A 20746-nucleotide genomic window follows, 5' to 3' on the forward strand; every position below is an offset into this window, starting at 1 on the left:
TACGAGTACTGAGTACATACTACAAACTAAATAATTAAACACTGCAAACAACATTCAGAGTTTTTAAGATAACACTAGCTGCCATTCAATCAGCATTCAGCATCCATCTAAATCTAAATAAGCAAATCATCATCCAAATTGAAGCCTCCTCCTCCATCTCCACCCGAGTCTCCATCCACCTCCATTCCTACTTCAGCATTAGATGCATCTAGCTAAACTTGTGCTTCATGGTCATCATCTTCATCATCAATGCTCTTTGGAGCAGCAGCTGCAGCAATCCTTGGACGCTTCCTGGTATACATCTGGCTGACAGAGGCTGCTGCACGAGCAGTAGCGGCCCTAGGCAAGTTGTGGCCCTGTAGATTCTCAGATGCACCAATAGCTTTCATCAACAGCAGTCCAAGTCGATTCCTCACAATTCTCATTCACCCATTCATTATCCCACTGCAAGCTGCCGCCTTCGATTTTCATCTACGTAAGTTCAACAAAGAGCCAAAGAAACAAAGCATCAAGATTTGAGCATAGTGCAGAGGAAAGGAGATGACAGAAATGATAGAACAAAACCGATTTAATGACTCACCTTTAGAGGAGGAGCTCATCTTCGTGCTCCCTGGACCTGTAGCCTACAGGTGGGGAAGAGAATAGATGACCCTGCAGCAGAAGGGAGGAAGCAGCAAGCAGCAGGGAAGATTCACGGATGGGCTGCTTGAATTGGAACCGGAAGGGAGGGAGGAGGAAGTGAGATGCACGCAGCAGGGAAGAGATGGAGTTCAGCTGCACAGCGGGAGTTAGGAGTACACACAACGGGAGTTAGGAGTACTAAGAAGAGAAAGAGTAGGGGTGAGGTATATAAGAGAAACCCTAATGGGCTTGGCCTAAATAAATATAGCCCAGTAAACTGAAATAGCCCATCTGCCTATTTAGTGCTGATCGGCAAAGAGACCTAATCAGACGAGTAATCGACAATTAATCGGACGATCAGGTTTCTAATCGCTCTGATCGAATCTAATCGCTCTGATCGAATCAGATGGCCTAATCAAATGCTAAGTACCGATAAGGACGATTAATCAAACAATCACAAAACATTGGCAGAGATAGATTTATTACTGCACGTACACGTCTAAAGAGCTCATTTAACCGCTAAGAAACTGCATTGAGTGCATTACTTTAATCAGACCGAACAAGTCTCGTCTGAAGAATTTACAAAATGCATGGTCAGAGCTCAGACCTACTTATATAAATCTAGGAGGTAATTAGCACAATGCCAGTTACAAAGGAAAATCAAAGATAGATTACATGTATAACTTAAACTGCTTGCTACTTAAGTACTTATCTATCATCAGCAATAATCCCCAAAGCTTCAGGGTTAGCTAAGCTACCACAACGGCATAGGATACTGACACATGAGATTGTTAGATAGGCAGATTAAAGCTGTTCCTGAGGCAGATCATCACGATGTACCATTCAGTCCCAAAATGCACAGTTCATTACTTGTCATTGTCAATCAAGACGGGCAGAGCCATCAATTACTTTCTTTATCGGAGTCACTGACTGCATCGAAGTCAATCTTCCGACAAATGTCTGGGCTGAGTTTTAACGCTTTAAGAGATGGTCTCAAAGGTGCACCTGGGCATGTGGATGCAATGCCAGTAAGTAGAGGCTTCGAATCAGGTGTCTTGCAGCTTCCATGTAGGCCTGAATCCGTCACATTCTTTCCAGTTTCTTCTTGTCCATCAAGAGGGCCATCTACAATTAATAGATCCAGGATCATCTTGTGAATCACTTGGAGATATTGATCCTCCTCATCAGAATCACTAGAATCAAAACTTAACCTTTTAACTGGGTAGTCACCTGAATCAAAATTTAGCTTCCTACGAGGTGGAACTTCAGCACCTCTAGCCACTTTCTTCTTTGGTGCACAGGCCGCCTCCTCGGGCCCTGGAGCAAATGGATCAAAGATGCTTTCACGTGGTGTCTCACAACCCAATGAAAGACTATCATCAGTAGGCTTGCTTGAGATTGACAATTCAAGTATATCTCCCCTTGGAGAGATGGCCTCAGGAACATCGACCTTGTTATTTTCAAGATAATAAATTATACCAGGGGATTCTTTCTCTTCCTTATTTTCCAAGGGAACTAGCAGAAAGGGTTCCTTGCTCAGATTCGTTTCCACCCTTTCTATGACTATTGAATCACAGCCCACAACTTGCGAGGTTTCAACCTCACTCTTATCCACTACAAGATCTGGTACGAGTGGTACAGTCTCAAACCCCATGATATGGTAAAGAATATTATTGCAGAACAAACGTTGACACAAAAGTGATGTTTAAACCGTGCTTCTAAGTCAACCCACCACTGGTCTTCAATATATACCAGTGTGCTAAGCTACAACCTGCAAAAAAGTAGACAGTGCAAAACTTAATTCAGGATACCAAACAAATTATGCACAAGCACGAGAAAAAAAATATATTAATGCAATAGGGTTACCACATATACCAGTTACTATTCAAAACATATATGTTCAGGCTCAAGTGCTCAACAATTAACACAGGCTGTAAGGGAATTATGAACTAATGGAAACAATACGTTTTCTTAACCCTGCAATTCACTAATCTCACTATCCCAGTATTTCCATAAACAGCTACTCTTTAGATAGGGGCAACCCAGCCTCAGAGATGACAAAAAATAAAGAAAGTATTCAACCATCAGTCGAGTTGAACTACAGATATGCCTTTTTCCTTCTATTGGCCATAAACTTCTGAAAAGCGACACCAATTGACAAATGCTAGAAAAATCGACATATATTAACAAATGCTAGAACAGCATATAGCTTGTAGCAGAAGATCCAAATAGCATCTGAATATTTATTATTTATATACTCCCTCCGTTTTTTTATGTGTCGCATTTGCTTTTAAGAAAATGTCGGTAATAGATGTCGTATTCTGGTCTCGTGGTTTTGTTCCTAGTGTCGTGAGTTAAAATGCCTCGATTCTTCCAGGCGCAGTTAAACCTGCATGCAGCCATGCAGGAGCTAGCTTGCATGTTGCGGGTGAGCTACCACGCACAAGTGCCAGGCGGGACGTTGGCGAGTGCTGCGCGCGCGCTTGGCTTGCATGGGCCATGCAGGAGTAATTGCATAGCGCTGTGCACGAAGGGGCATAACCGGATGAAGTACAGAAACGAGAAGACTTGGTCTGTGCACCAAAGCCAAATGCGACACTTAAAAAAACGGAGGGAGTATATATAACTCAATAAGCATTTTCTAAAGGCCCCAACATAACATCAAACAAAATCACAGTAGTTCAGGTTCAGATAACATTCAGGTCCGAGCAAAAGCCCAATCCACTGGCTACCCTAGGCTCCAAATCCTCCAAAACAGGAAAAGACATGCCCCCATATTGCCATATGCAGCTATGCTTCATATACGGAGCAGATTTAGCTAAACCCTCAAAATTTGCAAATATTATGGCAGAGCAGAACTAATATGGAACATTGGGGTTAGCTAAACCTGCAGCTTCATAAAAAAAAATCAGAAAATTAGAACCCCGTCTGTGGCAGTGGAGAAGTCCATGGTAAAGTGGACGGAATGGAGCACCCCAACCTCCATCCATCCATCCATCCCAGAAAGGAAGAACAACTCCAAACCAAAACCCCGCCCAAGTAACCTAGGGTTTACTTACCAGCTAAGGGAAGCAATCAAAATATCAAATCCAACGCCAAGATGGATCTACGCTGCAAACAGGACCCATGCTCATCGTGGCAGCGGCAGCGGCGAGGGAAGGTGGAGAGGACGGGTGGATATGGATCTAGGGCTTGGCAGTGTTTCCACGCCGGCGCGAATGGGTAGAATGCCAAAAGAGGTGCAATAAGGTGGTACCCAGATTCAATTTGGAATGTCAATCTTTATTATCCGTTAACACACGCTTTGCGTTCACCTAAATCGAATCACAAGAACAAAGAACAGCTCATCTTCTTCTTCTTCCTCTTACAACAAGAACCGACTAACATGCTCCTCCTAAGAGTCCATTATCTAGTATATATGGATATAGTGTTAACTATCAAGTACTTGATAGGATTAGATATAATCAAAACATACTATGATGGCAGTGAAGTGCATTACAATTCATGAATATTATGCTTTCTTGCTACAAGCAACTACTCTGAGTTGGATTAAACAAATTTAATTATCAAACATTAGATTAAACAATCTAAAAGGTCTATTTTCAAGCAAGTAATCTGAACTAAACTAATTTCACTATCAAACATCGGGTTAAACAATCTGAGATATAATCTTCTAATCACATCAACATGCTCACTTCTCTGCTCATATTACAGTTTGACACGGAACGCAATAGGAAACTATTTATGTTCATGGAAACAAGTAATCCACAGTATGCTTCTGAACACATAAATGGTAGACACCTCCCCCTCGCAGCTGCAGGATCACTAGCGGCTGCTGAAAAGGGATGTTTCTGCAACTGTATCTCTCACATGTAGAAGTAGTCGAACAGTATAACTGAATGAACACACAGGTTTAAATGACAATGAACACGCAGGTTAAATGGCAGTGAACACAGAGGTTAAATGAACCATTGTTAATCTCATGTAAATTTTCCTGCAGGCTGCAGATACGGCAATATAAAGAAAAAGAAGTTCAATTACAGTAAATGTGCAACAAGTTGTTGGTTATGTCCATGACGGCATGACCAGATAGGTGCTAGGGTTGGCCAGTTGGGGCTCACCTTGGGATCTTGCTACTCGTAGGGACCACGACTACCGGAGGCGGAGGAGAACGCGCACGCGGGCACCGGAATCAAGGACGCCGAAGGGGAGTAACTGTGACCGAGTTGGGGCAGGCCCGCGTTGCTGCGAGATTAGTGGCCTGTCCCGGGGGGCGCATGCGCCCCCAGGCGCGGGGATATGCGCCGTCAGTCGCCGGCCGCAGGGATGCGCCGGCCGCCAGGTGATGTTGCTCCGGTGCTGGCTATCGGGTGGCTGCCGGGGGTGGCGGCGGCGGCGGCGGCGGCGGCCTCGCGACTCGCCGGATAGAAACACTGCAGTCTGTAGCTGGAGAATGGGCGACTCGTGGGTGAGCGCTGCCCGTGCCCGGTGTCATGAGGCCGGGCGTATTTCCACGGGGGAAACGGGCTGCTCGGGGCCTAGACCGCGCGCCGTGGGCTTCCAAACTTGCCGCAGAGGCGGCCCGTGGAAACTTTCAGCCTTGGTTTCCAGAACAAAGGAATGGCCCGGTTCGCCTCGGAAAAATGGGCTTCCAAACTAGTCAGATTTTCTCTTCCGTAATGTTTGGTTTAGTGCGTCCTCCCCGCACGTGACGACTAAGAAAAAAAAAAGGTGCGCGCAGTTGCAATCAGGCGGGCCCATACCGGACCTTTCTGCGGGGCAGCGCGTGTGCGGCCACTGATTCAACGTGGGGTGCATACGACGTGGGGCAGCGCATGGGAGCTCGTGCGGTGTGGGGCGCGGGGCAGCGCATGCGGCATCGCTCGGCGTGGGGTGCATGCGGCGCGTGGGGGCCTATGCATGGGCTATGACCAGAGAGAAGGACTGACAGAGAGAGGAGTGCAGGGCCCGCATACTCTATGGCATTGAGCTCTGTATGTTTCACGCATTTAGTTGCATGTGTTTCATCAGGATGTTGTATGTGTTTCGTCTGAATGTTGCATATGTTGCAATGGCTATACATGTATGTTGCAAGTATATGTTTCAAAATTTTCATTAGTTTTAGACATATGTTGTAAATGTTTTATTTGGATGTTGCATATGTTTTATTTGGCAAAGCTAGAGCAAAATAGATGGTGGTGCAACTACAAATAAATGATTAAGAGGTTTACCGAAATAAGTACCATTAGGATGATAAAAAAACGTCAACATAGAAAAAAATACATCGTTTAACTTCAAGTCCTGAATATCTTCGACAATTTGACGGCCTAGAAAAAGAAAACAAATGACTTGTGATTCAACTTTCATTTTTTCAACCAAAAAATGAACAAATGAAAATAATATAATCAATTACCTTTAATCTTCATCTTGAAATCTATGTCCTTGCATTTTCATGAAGCGACGAACCACAACGATATTCGTGACTTTCATCGTCTCTTCTTTCTCCACGTAGCAAATAACTGAAATAAGGCAATTATTCATAAATTCATCACCAATGCAATTGCACAAAGTTGTCTTCACAGTCTTCGTACGGGAGAAAATCCTCTCACTGTAGCAGTAGCAACCGGCAACACTAGTAGAAGCTTCATGAGTTGACTAGGTGAGCGGCCGTGCCTTACAACGGGAGAGTACTCACGTATACCTGAGTTATTTATTGCAATAATGCTATTACGAATCACCTCAACAAAAAAAAAATCTCAATTGAACTTTAAGATGGTCTTTTTTTTGTTATAACATCATACTTCTGCAAGGCGTATATTCGTATTAAATAAAGACATATATTCGTCTTAAATAAAGACGTATAGACGACACATATGTTGTCCTCAAAATTAACTTTTTTATCGTTTGACGTGGAGCAAATCCATTTATTCAAAACATTGAGATGAGATGGCATTATTACCATTCAACACACTTAAGCATTTACGGTCTAGTTAGTTGATATTTGATATAATGATAAATTCAGAAGTTATCAATTCACTGAACATGTACAGAAGAGAAGTTTGCATGAAAAATTGGTCAAAATCAACTATGTCTAGCTCTAGCACTATTTTGATTTTTTCTTGACACAGGTTCTGTGCATCCTGAAGGAACAAAGACGCAATCGTTTAAAAAAAACCCCTCTTCGTACACAGCGATAAATTTCTACTATATAAATACAAAGAGTTAACTTTGTAGGCGTAACAGTGGGGACATCTATGTGTGACATGAATAATCATTATTTGCTAAACTGGGTTGTGGCCTTGTTCAGTTGTTGATAGTGAAGGTGGTTATATCTGAATTACTAAAACTTCTTCCGTGTTTGCAAACACAAACTATCTTCGGCAATTAAGCAAACAACTACAAAGTTAAAAGATAATAAAATAATATGAAATATACTCAGAATGAGTAAATTTGGTTAGAATTAAAGAAAAGCTTTACTTTAGCTGACTCGATCATGTTGACATCGCCTTGTACAGATATGCCCGAATGGCCAATTCCATATAATTGTTCATGACAGTCAACCGAATAGAGTAATACGTACTAAAGATTAGTCATAATCTATCCCAATCCTTTCAAACATTAGACAGAGCCACAGAGGAGGGAGAGAGGATTGGGGAGGTACCTACTAACCTACAGCAGGAGCACGTCCATACGATCGTACGGGGCCAACGAAGTGCAGTGCAGCGATTCGTGAAGGAACTCCTCATAGGGCGATGCAGGCAGCAGAGGCTGACAGCTGACTCCATCGCCACCGCGGTTAGGATGGGATGGGGGGTCATGACGCACACCTCCAGCTCTCGAGCATGTGAACGACCGGCGTTTGGACGATGTGTGCCGTGACAGCAGCTTGTCTGGGCGACTGTCCTGACGAGGAAGCCCAGGTGCCCTTTTGCTCCTCCTCCAGCCGCAACTTGCGCGTGGAAGACGACGATCGGGATGGAGAGGACGCAATCTTTAGTCAAATCTCAGCAGGAAGCCACGCATTGGTGGTCAGTGGAAAATAAAATGGGAAAGGAGTAGAATAGGAAATCATAGAACACATGATTGTTACTTTAATGAATATCATAACAAAAACAAATCGCATCATGCTAAGCATAGGGAGACAGAGAGGAGTAGCAGATCCATGGCAGGGAGAGGCCAGCAAGGGCAGCGGAGGTCCAAGTCCATGCATCCGGCGAGAATGATTTGTTGCCGGTTCCAGGTACAAGGATCGGACGAGATGGATGTCGCTGCCTCGCTGGGTCACAAGGAGATCACGCCGGGTCAGCCCAGTCGCCATGTTAGATGTTACAACACTTTGCCACTCTGCATCTGCCTCGGTTCTGGTAGGGCCGGAGGCTTGATCCACACCGTTCGTCGGGGGGAAAGAGGTCGTCTCACCTTGGGCAAATCGCAGGCGGCGGCGCCGTGTTGGAGTTGGAGGCAGCCGAGGATTGGGGCGATGGCGGCCTTGGGTTGGAGGCGAGCGTGGGCACGAATCTGCGATGATCAGTGCGGGGGCAACGGAGAAGGCTAACCATGGTGGGAGGCGGCAGACAAAGGCACGGTCACGGAGCCACGTCGATAAAAACTACCGTGGGTAGAAGGTCGTGGATCGTAGGTGGACGACGTGCGTGGACGGGCATACGCAGTAAGGCAGACGAAAACCGCACGAGTCGGACGAAAACTAACTGCCTCGGCAGACTGAGACAGACACTTCCTTCTTCGTATAGTAGAGATAGAGAAGATAAACTAATGGATATCACTCATGTTTTTTTAGTCTCCACCCATTCAGACTAGTAAGATAATTCTTCTTACTTGATTCGCTCACACTATGAAAAGCAACCTCAATATGCTGATTTTTTCGTAACAGATCATCACACTTCTTCGTTGCGATATAGTGTGCGCCACCGACATCTCCTACATGAATTCTTAGGCTTTCATGAAAAGTGTTCCAACTATTTTTAACAAATGCATCATAACCGGCATCCTTCTTATCTCTAAATAAAAAAAAAAACATGGACTCACTATATTCAAGCCAATCAAACTCTTCAAACCATTTTGGAACTAATCTTCTTGGAACTCCTCCAATATATGTCACAGGAAAATCAAGTGTACGAGGTTGGCAGGGCCTATTCTCCAAGTACTTCCTTCTCATGCTCTCTCTGAGATTAGTATGGTAATCATTAATTTGTTTCCTTAATCCTGGATCATATTTAATCTCCTCGTCCCAATTGATATCATCCAAACAAGAATTCCGAGAATTATTTGCATCATCAGGCTCTGGTGTTTTCCTTTTAAAATACCGTAACATCAAGTAATAACCTGCAAATAACACATAACAAAGGAACATAAATATGCACTGCAACCCAAATAGCCTAAACTGTAATTCAGATTAATTCAGAAAGGAAAAAAGAAGCACGGAGCGTCTAATATTTACCTTAAATCCTTGATTCCTGTTGGCTGTTGACCCTATCAAGGCTAATCACTGAATTGCCTCCAGCCTGCATCTATTAGAATCGGCAACCCAGCCTGCCGGCCGTGCGGCTGTGTGACCAGGGCACCAGGCAGCCTGCAGCTTAGCCTGTAGGTGACCGGTGAGCGAAAGAGCGAGAGCTGAGAGGGAAGCCAGACTACAAGAGGCGAGAGCACAGCGGACAACTGCGAAAGACGAAAGGTCGCTGTGTCGGGAACTCTGATCGATGGAAGCGGAGCGGCACGGAGTCGAGACACAATTCGTCGATTGGCCTTTCTGCTAAGCTTCGTTGATCGGCTGACTGGACTGCTCGTGCTGCTTACTGGGCTGTGGGGAGGTGCTGTGGTGTAGCTTATTGGGCTTTGGGTAGTGCAATAGGGCCGAATCTTATGTGCTATAAGGTGAAAAAAAAATAGTGGTGCATCTGCACCCACGAGGCACAACGTGTCTTCGCCGCTGCATTGTAAACGTTTATTCAAAATGTTTTATCTGCATACGTTCACCTATTTTAGACGTTTATTGCAGAAGTATTTCATGTTGTAACATTAGCAGGCGCAGGAAGCGGAAGCATGCGGAGGCAGTCTCCATGTGCGCAATAAGTGAAGTAGGCATGGGTGGTCCCTACCTGCATGCGCATCAGTAGGCACGAGGCGCGCAACTGTATGCGTAGGCACACCAGCATGCGGGGACGGGTGTGTAGGCACAACAGTTGCATGCGGGGACAAACGTGCATGCGGGGCAGACTTAGCAGCATGCGTGATAGGCGTAGCAGGCGGGGCGGGTGCGACTGTCGGTGTTTCTAATCACCGACTAGTAAATTTGTGATTTGCGCGTCTGGTCCGGATGGTGTGCTCGGAGAACACAAGAATTTATACTGGTTCGGGCAAAATGTCCCTACGTCCAGTCTATTGTTGCTCGTGTTACCGGCACTAGTTTGTAGTAGTGGTTACAAACGGACAAGAGAGGGAGCATGTCCCAAGTCTCTTGTGAAAAAGTCGAACGGAGTTGAGCCTCGTTAAGCTCGTTGAGTCGTGCCCTTCGTGGGGCGTCTTGCTTCTCCTTTTATAGATGAAGGGGAAGGCGCGGGTTACACGAGAGAGATAGAGAAAAGCAAAGAGGAAGGACTCCGGGGTCGCGGCGCCCTTCATCTCCTTTACGCGGGTCCTGCCAGTCCTGTAAATAATGACTAGGATGGCTCCACGTCGTGACCCTGTTCATCACTGGAGCTATACGCGGGTGTCGTTAGCCGATCGTGGTGCTATATTCCGTCCTGGAGGGCGACATGGTTAGCAGATACTCCCGTCGAAAGTCGTACGAGGATTAGGTAGCATAGCGCCACACGCCCAACACCGTTGGCGACGTGAGTCCTCAGGTATGGCCTGTCGTGGCCGCGGGTTACGTCAAGACACGCCTACTCCCTTTCTAGTGTCAGAAGTTTGACCATGGGTTCGAACTCTTAGACCTGTAGTGGTTGGAGGCGGTATGGACCCCCGTTGGGCGAGGCAAAATCCGCGCCCGAGGGGTCGGGCAACACGGAGCCCACGCCCTCAGGGCTTGGCAAGGCGAAGACCGCGCTCGAGGGGTCTGGCGAGACAGAGCCTACGCCCTTGGAGTCGGGCGAGACGGAGCCCGTGCCCGAGGGGTTTGGCGAGACGAAGCCTGCGCCCTTGGGATAGGGCGAGACGGAGCCCGCGCTCGAGGAGTCTGGTGAGACGGAGCCTATGCCCTCGGGATCGGGCAAGAGGGAGCCTACGCCCTCGAGGTCGGGCGAGACGGAGCACGCACCCGAGGGGTCTGGCGAGACGGAGCCTGCGCCCTCGGGATAGGGGCGAGATGGAGCCCACGCTCAAGGGGTCTGGCGAGACGGAGCCTGTGCCCTCAGGATTGGGCGAGACGGAGCCCGCGCCCTCAGGGTCGGCGACATGGAGCCCGCGCCTTCGGGGTCGAGCAAGACCAAAATACGCTCTTGACCATCCGGACGAGTTAGCGTTCGCGGCCATCAGCTTTCTTGTAGGTATCCATAATACTGATACCCAGTAGTAGCCCCCGAGCCTGCGGAGGAGTAAGATACTCCTTCGAAGGCTTTTTCAGACAGAAGGATTTTGAGGGTCCTGATCTCCCTTTGCGGGCTGCGGGCTGTCTTGATAGGGTCGCGATTCCTTTCCATCGCGTTTGGACTCTTTGGGAGCATGCAGCTATGGGATTCGAGGGGTCGAAAAATATCTCTCTTAATTCCGATCCCTTCCTAGGATCCGATCGATCTGCCATTGTCATGAGATCACGTATTCGGTCTCCTTGCGAGTCCAACTTCCCCCGAGCCCCACGCGTAGCAAGGATCCAGTCGAGGGGTCAGCTCGTCTTGTGGTCGTCTCTCCTCAAGCGTTTTTTTCAATAAAACGAAGGGGCTAAGCCGTGCCATATTTTCTTCGATGAACGAATCATGGTGCTCGGTGAGCTGTTAACGGGCTAGTTCGAGTGGGGCCCCGACTTTCCATTCATGGGGGTCTAGCATGGGTTAGCTGGTGACCGACTCTAGATTCCTGGCGACCAATCCATATAGTTCTTGGGTCCGTTTGACCGGTCCCAAGGGCTTGTTGCCTTTCTTCGAAGAAAAACCATGGACTGTGCTTCGGCCAAGACCCGAATGTGGGCCGAGATGCCTGTGGCGCTCATGCGCCTAGGTACCGACTGCGAGCAGGCCCATCCCTTACCACCCCTCACTCTAAAGGACTCCTAGAGTAGTTGTGAACCCATCGGTGGGCCAACCTTCGAACTCCTGGGCCTTAATGGCCCATGGGAGCGTTTTTAGCTCCGTATCCCTTCTCACCTACGGCGGTTTCTAGCCCATCGAGAGCGTGAACCGTTGTCCAGCGCGCCCTTCGAGGAGCGGCTGGGGGTGGCGTGTGCACGATTCTTGGAGAGGTGATGTGACGTAGGGCAGGCGCGTTAATATAGGCAGGCGGTTCACCCCTCGCTCCACGTTCTCTTATAAATAGTGGCCTTTCCTGTCGCCTTTTGGTACGCCTAACCGTAGCCTCACCTTCTCCGCTTCTCTGCCACCAACGCTTTAGATTTCTTGCCCTCGTTTTTGCGCCGCTAGCAAAATCCTTGTTCCTCCGCACTTGCCCTTCCGCCGTCAATGAAGCTTTTGTTCCTCTGCCCTTGCTTCCTATGGAGTCGTGGTATCGCTCCGATGTCACCCACGCGCGCATGGAGGGCCTTGTCAAGCGTGGCCTTCGCCGTTGGAGGACCGACATGGTGGAGTGTCTCGTGCCCGGTTGTGAGGTGGTGCCGACACCACCTGACGGCTACATCGTGTCCTTCGCGCCCTTCCATGAGCGTGGACTCGCGATTCCTCCCCACACGTTCTTCTAGGGGTTGTTGCACCATTACCAGATCGAGTTGCAGCATCTGAATCCCGATGGGATCCAGCACATCATGGCCTTCATCGCGCTGTGCGAGGGATATCTGGGGATCGAGCCTCACTTTGAGTTGTGGAGGTACTTCTTCTCTGTCTCCCTACTCAAGAAGAGGGATAGAGCTAGGGACCTATCGGTGTCGATGAGATGCGTGGGCATCCACCTCTAGAGGCAGCGGTCCATCGAGTACATGCCCTGCCAGCTGTAAAGGTCCAACAAGGGGTGGTATGCGTAGTGGTTCTACGTGAAGAACGTTGCCGACGCCCCCTTGCCAGACTTCATCGAATGCCTCATCGAAGAGGCGCTGTAGGTGTGGTCGTGGGGACCTCCCGAGAAGGAAAAGAAGAGGATGCATGGTATCCTTGACGCCATTGCGTTCCTAAAGAGCCACGGCCTTCGTGGGGCCGGTGTCATCGAGGCGTATCACGCAAGGAGGGTGGCGCCGCTGATGTCGCCCGGTGCGTAGCTCGACGGGACGGTGTGCACCCAGGGGCCGCTCTACCACAGCGAGGTCATATGATGCATCAAGGAGGCAATGGAGGAGTCTAACACCGCATTCCTGATCCTGGGACATCCAGCAATGCGGTCAGACACGGGCTTCATCGAGCTGCCAATGGGGTTGGGCTTGAAAGCTCTAGTTTGGTTTTAGTGAATTGATGAAACCCTAAGTGCTAACCTAGTTTATCAATTGATCATGAGATAGGTAGCACATTCCAAGTGATGAAGCAAATGAAGATCATGACATGATGATGGTGATGCCATGGTGATGATCAAGTGCTTAGACTTGAAAAGATGAAAGAGAAAAACAAAAGGCTCAAGGCAAAGGTATAAATGGTAAGAGCCATTTTGTTTTGGTGATCAAGACACTTAGTGAGTCTGATCACATTTAGGTTTGATAGCTGTACTATTAAGAGGGGTGAAACTCATATCGAAATGCGATTATCAAAGTGCCACTAGATGCTCTAACTCATTGCATATGCATCTAGGATCTAGTGGTGTGCTAACACCCTTGAAAATGTTTGTGAAAATATGCTAACACACATGTGCATAAGGTGATACACTTGGTGGTTGGCACATTTGAGCAAGGGTAAGAAGCTTCACCGTTGGAGTGTCTGTCGGTGCACTATACAGAAAAGACAGGATTTTACAAAGCGTAACAGACGTATCCGGTGGCTAAACCCAGGTGAACGAAGGTCACTGTAAGTGACCAGATGCTGGTCTCGGTAGGACCAGCACGTCCGGTCAGCGGCAGCAGTGAGCGTGTGATTTTGGTCTCATGACCGGATGCTGGCGCGAGAAATGACCAGACACTTAGGGCCTGAGTCCGGTTAGTATGACGTATGATGATCATATGCAGCGCACAGGGGAGACGTTGAGTGACCGGACGCTGGGTGAGTCCGGTCGGTCATGACCGGACATGTCCGGTCGTGATTTTTCGCTTCTGGTACCTTACTAGAAACGACCAGACGCTGGTGTTGGTGCGTCCGGTCACTTTGAGCAGTGCGTCCAGTCACTGCTTAAATGTACTGATGACCGTTGAGATCGGGCGATCAGCATTTGAAGCCGATGACACATGGCAAGCATCGGATGACCGGACGCTAGGGTCCTATGTCAGGTCGATCTGACCAGCGTGTCTGGTCACCTTGTGTTGTGCCTAGTGCAGGAGTACAATGGCTCTATTTCGTGGGGGCTCCTATTTAAGCCCCATGGCCGGCTCTAGCTCACTCTCTTGGCCATTTGCATTAACATAGCAACATTGTGAGCTTAGCCAAAGCCCTCCCACTCATCTCCATCATAGATTCAATATCTTTGTGAGATTGGGAGTGAATCCAAGTGCATTGCTTGAGTGTTTGCATCTAGAGGCACTTGGCGTTCATGTTTTGCTGTGGAATTCACTTGTTACTCTTGGTGGTTGCCACCACCTAGACGACTTGGAGCAGTGAGCATCATCAAGCAAAGGTTGGTGATTATCTCCAGCTCCGATCGTGGTGATTGTGAGGGGTTCATGACCTTTTCCCAGCGGAGAGCCAAAAGGTACTCTAGTGAATTACCCGTGGCTTGTGTGATCCTCATCTTGTGTTGGTTGTGCGGCACCCTATTGAGGATTTGGCGTGTGATGCCAATTAGTGTGTGAACCGCCAAGTGAGTGAATCGCCACAACAAGAACTAGCTTGCCGGCAAGCAAGTGAATCTCGGTAAAAAATCATTGTGTTATCATTTAATTCTGAGGTGATTGGTCTTCATTGATATTGATTCTTGTGATTGATTGGTTCATTCCTCGACACGGTGGTATAACCATCTTACTCTCTCTCTTTACATTACCGTAAACTAGTTATCAAGCTTGTGAGAGCTTGTTAGTTTGGTTAGTGTGGCTCTTTAGTTAGTCTTTGAGAGCACACTAACTTAGTATAGTGACATAACCATTGTGTGGATAGAAACTATAGAAACTAGAATTGTGGTAGGTGGCTTGCATTTTTAGTAGGCTAGCGCAACACTTGCTTCGCCTCATAATTGTCTAACCGGTTTGTTAAGTGTTGTTGTAGAAACTTTTAATAGGCTATTCACCCCTCTAGCCATTAAGACCTTTCACCGTGGCAAATGTGGTGCGGCTGGGTGTGGCCGCAATGTCATAGGCCAAAACGGCGTAGCCGTAGCCGTCATCTGCACAGGTGGCCATGACGTCACAAGGGGAAACGGCGCAGCTAGAGCCACCATCCACGTAGGTGGCCGCCTCTGCGATGGTGCGGATGGAGGAGGACGCACCCGAGGCGTCTGTGGTGGACGTAGCGCGACCGGGTGCGGCCGTGACGTCATAGGCGAAGACGGCGCAACCTGAGCCGTTATCTGCGTAGGTGGTGAAAGCTCTAGTTTGGTTTTGGTGAATTGATGAAACCCTAAGTGCTAACCTAGTTTATCAAGTGATCATGAGATAGGTAGCACATTCCAAGTGGTGAAGCAAATGATGATGATGCCATGACATTGATCAAGTGCTTGGACTTGGAAAGAAGAAAGAGAAAAATAAAAAGCTCAAGGCAAAGGTATAAACCATAGGAGCTATTTTGTTTTTGGTGGTCAAGACACTTAGAGAGTATGATCACATTTAGGTTTGATAGTCGTACTATTAAGAGGGGTGAAACTCGTATCGGAATGCGGTTATCAAAGTGCCACTAGATGCTCTAACTTATTGCATATGTATTTAGGATCTAGTGAAATGCTAACACCCTTGAAAATGTTTGTGAAATATGCTAACACATGTGCACAAGGTGATACACTTGGTGGTTGGCACATTTGAGCAATGGTGAAGAAGTTAGAGATGAAAAGGAGTTAGTCTCGCTGGTCACAAGGTGACCGGACGCTGGTCCTAGTGTAACCAGCGTGTCCGGTCAGTTGTAACAGCAGAGATGCTAGCGTCAGTCAAACGATCGGACGCTGGGTCGTTCAGCGACCAAACGCTGGAGGTAGGGTCCGATCCTATTGTTGGGCAACGCACAGAGGCTAGGGTCTCTGACCAGACGCTGGCAGGGTCCGATCGTGCATGACCGAATACGTCCGGTGGGCAAAATGCGTTTCTAGAACCTTACTAGAAACGACCGGACACTGGTGGCTCAGCGTCCGATCAGTTATAGCGCAGCGTTCGGTCAACTCAAGTGACCGTTGAGATCGGGACACATGGCTATCGTCGGGTGACCGGACGCTGTGGTCCAGCATCCGATCAACATGACCGAAGCGTCCGGTCACCTCGCGTTGTGCCCAATGAAGGGGTACAACGGCTCTATTTTGTGGGGGCTTCTATTTAAGCCCCATAGTCGGCTCAAGCTCACTCTCTTGGTCATTTGCATTGATATAGCAACCTTGTGAGCTTAGCCAAAGCCCTCCCACTCATCTCCATCATTGATTCATCATCTTTGTGAGATTGGGAGTGAATCCAAGTGCATTGCTTGAGTGATTGCATCTACAGGCACTTGGTGTTCGTGTTTTGCTATAGGATTCACTTGTTACTCTTGGTGGTTACCGCCACCTAGATGGCTTGGAGCAGCAAGGATCGTTGAGCGGAGGTTGGTGATTGTCTTTAGCTCTGATCGTGGTGATTGTAAGGGGTTCTTGACCTTTCCCCGACGAAGAGCCAAAAGGTACTCTAGTGGATTGCTCATGGCTTATGTGATCCTCATCTTGTGTTGGTTGTGCGGCACCCTATTGAGGATTTGGCATGTGAAGCCAATTAGCGCGTGAACCTCCAAGTGAGTGAATCGCCACAACGAGGACTAGCTTGCCGGCAAGCAAGTGAACCTCGGTAAAAAAATCATTGTGTTCATCATTGATTCTGAGGTGATTGGTCTTCATTGTTATCCCTCCTTGTGATTGATTGGTTCATTCATCTACACGGTGGTATAACCTTCTTGATCACTCTCTTTACATTACCGCAAACTAGTTGTCAAGCTCTTTAGTGTAGCTAGTTGTGAGAGCTTGCTTGCTTGGTTGGTGTGGCTCTTTAGTTAGCCTTTGAGAGCACACTAACGTAGGGTAGTGTCATAGCTATTGTGTGAATAGATACTATCTAAACTAGAATTGTGGTAGGTGGTTTGCATTTTGAGTAGGCTAGCGCAACACTTGCTTCGCCTCATAATTGTCTAACCATTTTGTTAAGTATTGTTGTAGAAATTTTTATTAGGCTATTCACCCCCCTCTAGCCATTAGGACCTTTCAAGTGGTATTAGAGCTGAGGTTACCGTGATTTGAGGCTTAACAACCTTCAGTGTAAAAATGGCTCAAATCAACAACACCAAGAAGCCACCCTAATTTGATGGCACAAATTATCCTTATTGGAAGTCAAAGATGACCACACACATTAAGTCAATCAATAGAAAGGTGTGGAAGGTAGTGGAAACCAAAATTGAGGTTGGTGATCCGGAGAATCCCACCGCCACCGAAGAAGTGCTTCTCCAAGATAATGACATTGCTCTAAGTGCTATTCATGATGCAATTGATGAAAGAACATTTGAGCAAATCAAGAATATTGAGATGGCTCATGAGGCTTGGAAGAAATTAGAAGAATCATTTGAGGGCACTCAAGCCGTGAAGGGTGCAAAGGCATACATCCTCAAAGAGAAGTTTGAAAGCTTCAAGATGAAGGAGGATGGGAGTGTGCCGGAGATGTTCCATAGGCTTTAAGTGCTTGTCAATGATCTTAAAGCACTTGGTAAAGAGGTGAAGGACAAGGACTTCTCACATAAGTTCTTGAGATGTTTGCCTTCAAGATTTGGTACATTGGTCACCATTCTAATGAGAAGCGGTTTGGACACCATAACACCAAACCAAGTATTGGGGGATATAATGATCGATGATACATATAGAGATAATGATAAGGAAGAAAAGAAGGAGAAGAAAGATAAGAAGAAGGATGACAAGAAGAAGAGCATGGCATTCAAAGCCACATCATCCAAGGGCAAAGCTAAGCAAGAAACATCAAGTAAAGATGATGATTCATGGGATAATGATGATGATGATGAGAAGATGGCTCTCTTTGTCAAGAGATTTGGCAAGTTCATAGTGAAGAAGGGCTATCATGCTAGGAGAAAGAAGTCTTCATCCAAGAACAAATAAGAGTCAAGAAGATGCTTCAAGTGTGGAAGCAAAGATCATCTTGTTGCTCAATATCCATACAATAGCGACAATGATGATGACAACAAGAAGAACAAGAAGAAGGACAAGAAGGAAAAGAAAGAGAAGAAGGACAAGATGGCCTTCAAGAAGAAGAAGGGTGGTTCATATGTAGTCACTTGGGATAGCAATGCTTCATCAAGTGATGATGATGATGATAGTGATGATGTCAAGACCACCTAGAAGAAGGTTCTTGCAAGCATTGCTATCAATGAGAAGCCTTCTCTCTTCGAATCTTCATCATGCTTCATGGCTAAGGCCACTAAGGTACAATCTTGTGATGATGAAAGTGATGAAGAACATGATGATGAAAATGAACATGAAAATGAAAATGATAGCGATAGTGATGATGATGAGCCTACCAAAGATGAATTGTTTGACATGCTACAAGATGCTAAAGAACATTTTGACATTAAGAGAAGAGAATGCAAGAGCTTGAATAAGGAGGTAAAAGCCCTTAAGCAAGCCCTTGATTAGCTCAAAGCAACTCATGAGAGGCTAGAGGAAGCCCATGAGAAACTAGGCAAGGCTCACAAGAAGCTTGAAAAAGCTCATTCTTCTTTGCTTAATGAGCAAAATAAAAAGAAGCATGTTGAAACTTGCAATATAGGCTTAACTTGTGATATAATTGATGAATCATTATCTATACCTATCATTGTTGCTCCTCCACCTCATCTAGTAGTGATGGTCTCACTTGTGATGCTTCACTAGTGGTTGAGAATGAGAACCTCAAGAACGAGGTCAACAAGCTCACTCACACCAATTAGCGCGTGAACCTCCAAGTGAGTGAATCGCCACAACGAGGACTAGCTTACCGACAAGCAAGTGAACCTCGATAAAAAATCATTGTGTTCATTATTGATTCCGAGGTGATTGGTCTTCATTGTTATTCATCCTTGTGATTGATTGGTTCATTCATCTACACGGTGGTATAACCTTCTTGATCACTCTCTTTACATTACCGCAAACTAGTTGTCGAGGTCTTTAGTGTAGCTAGTTGTGAGAGCTTGCTTGCTTGGTTGGTGTGGCTCTTTAGTTAGCCTTTGAGAGCATACTAACATAGGGTAGTGTCATAGATATTGTGTGAATAGATACTATCTAAACTAGAATTGTGGTAGGTGGCTTGCATTTTGAGTAGGCTAACGCAACACTTGCTTCGCCTCATAATTGTCTAACCATTTTGTTAAGTGTTGTTGTAAAAATTTTTATTAGGCTATTCACCCCCTCTCTAGCCATTAGGACCTTTCAGGTGGCTGCATCAGCGGTGGGGCGAACAGAAGAGGGCGCGCCCAAGATGTCCTTAGCGGATGTGGCGATGGGGCAGGCCTCCACGTCTACGTCACCCGCCCCCTCTACAGTCAGAAGGGCTGCTCCAGAGGAGTTGTTGTCGCAAGAGGGGTCGGCGCCACTTGGGATCGACACGGAGCCATGCCGGTCTCTGGTCCGAGTGGGCGGCGACACGCACGCATGGGAAGGATCCTAGATCTGGTGGACAGACCGATGGGACCCAGGGGCAACACTTTTTGCCCTTGATAACACCATGGAGGAGAGGGAATAAGGGAGCGTCCACATGGAGGTTGGGACCACGGTTCGCGCCCAAACCACCGCGCTGAGCTCGTTGCGCGATGTCGTCGCCTCGATTGTCCAGGTATGATATGACCGTGTTTCCGACTCTCGTTTTCTCTTTCTGTGCCTCTAAGTCTTGTCCTCTCTGCAGTCCCTTATGGTTCGCAGCCGGGAGAAGTCCCAATTCCTTCGTCGCGAGAAGGACGTTTGGGACTGCCTTGCTGAAGAGACACGGCGAAGTGAGGGGCTGGCCGCACAACTCACTGCCGCCCGTCAGGAGGTGGCTGAGCTTGCCCCCGCCGCCCGAGAGCTGGCAGACCTCCGAGTTAGGGAGAAGCATGCTCGCTATAATGCCCATGAGGCCGGGAAGAAACTCATGACCTTGATCGAGAGGGCGCGCACGGACGCCACGGAGGCCGAGCGGCTACGGAAGGAGTGGGACGATTTGCTCCGGGCCATAGAGGGGCTCCGCATGGAGTGTGACTTGGCTCGCTAGGAGCGCACTGATGCCCAGCAGCGGATCGACCTCCTCAAGGGTGAGCTTGAGGGAGAGAGGGACCTGAAGGTTGTGGCCCAGGGTGTGTTCGCTAGGCTCGCCACGGAGGTCGGTCAGTGCCAGGAAGAGGTTCGACGCCTGGATGCTGAGGTGACCCTGCAGCGCGATGAGGTGTGCTAGCTTTGGGCGAACGTGGACGGTAAGCCTCCAGTTTCCCTTGTTCTCTTTCCCCCTAGAATCCATGGTAGGTGTTTTGACATGGTCGGTATGTGATTTGGACAGGTCTTGACGACAAGCTTGGGGCGGAGGTGACGAAGAGCCACGGCCTGGAGAAGGAGCTCGGCGAGGTGAAGGCCTCCCTCCTAAAGGAGAGCGATGAGCATGATACCGTAGGCGTCGCCGTCTAGCTGGTCTACGATGACCTCGAGCTGGCCCCGGAGCAGGAGACGAGCTCGTTCGTGGTCCACGCCGTCCGGATTACAGATCGGGCGC

The 20746-nt window shown here is 47.7% G+C and overlaps 1 protein-coding gene and 1 long non-coding RNA gene across 4 annotated transcripts; both read right to left on the reverse strand.

The window, feature by feature from the left end:
• Positions 1 to 1085: 1085 nt before the first annotated feature.
• Positions 1086 to 4702, reverse strand: LOC136534706 (uncharacterized). The gene has a single exon (XM_066527087.1). The coding sequence runs from the start codon at positions 2273 to 2275 to the stop codon at positions 1523 to 1525; it is 753 nt and encodes a 250-aa protein (XP_066383184.1). The 5' UTR covers positions 2276 to 4702; the 3' UTR covers positions 1086 to 1522.
• Positions 4703 to 5833: 1131 nt separating this feature from the next.
• LOC136534708 (uncharacterized) lies at positions 5834 to 8240 on the reverse strand. 3 transcript variants are annotated; one of them, XR_010778790.1, is made up of 4 exons: positions 8041 to 8240; positions 7291 to 7897; positions 6035 to 6140; positions 5834 to 5948 (listed from the first exon to the last, which is right to left on the reverse strand). It is a non-coding gene; the product is annotated as an uncharacterized lncRNA (long non-coding RNA). The 3 variants fall into 3 exon arrangements; XR_010778789.1 differs by adding an exon at positions 6231 to 6322 and having other exon boundaries at positions 7291 to 8240; XR_010778788.1 differs by having other exon boundaries at positions 7291 to 8240.
• Positions 8241 to 20746: the final 12506 nt, after the last annotated feature.

The sequence above is a fragment of the Miscanthus floridulus genome, unplaced genomic scaffold (assembly GCF_019320115.1).
Source record: "Miscanthus floridulus cultivar M001 unplaced genomic scaffold, ASM1932011v1 os_2217_1_2, whole genome shotgun sequence".
NCBI classification, from domain to species: Eukaryota; Viridiplantae; Streptophyta; class Magnoliopsida; order Poales; family Poaceae; genus Miscanthus; species Miscanthus floridulus.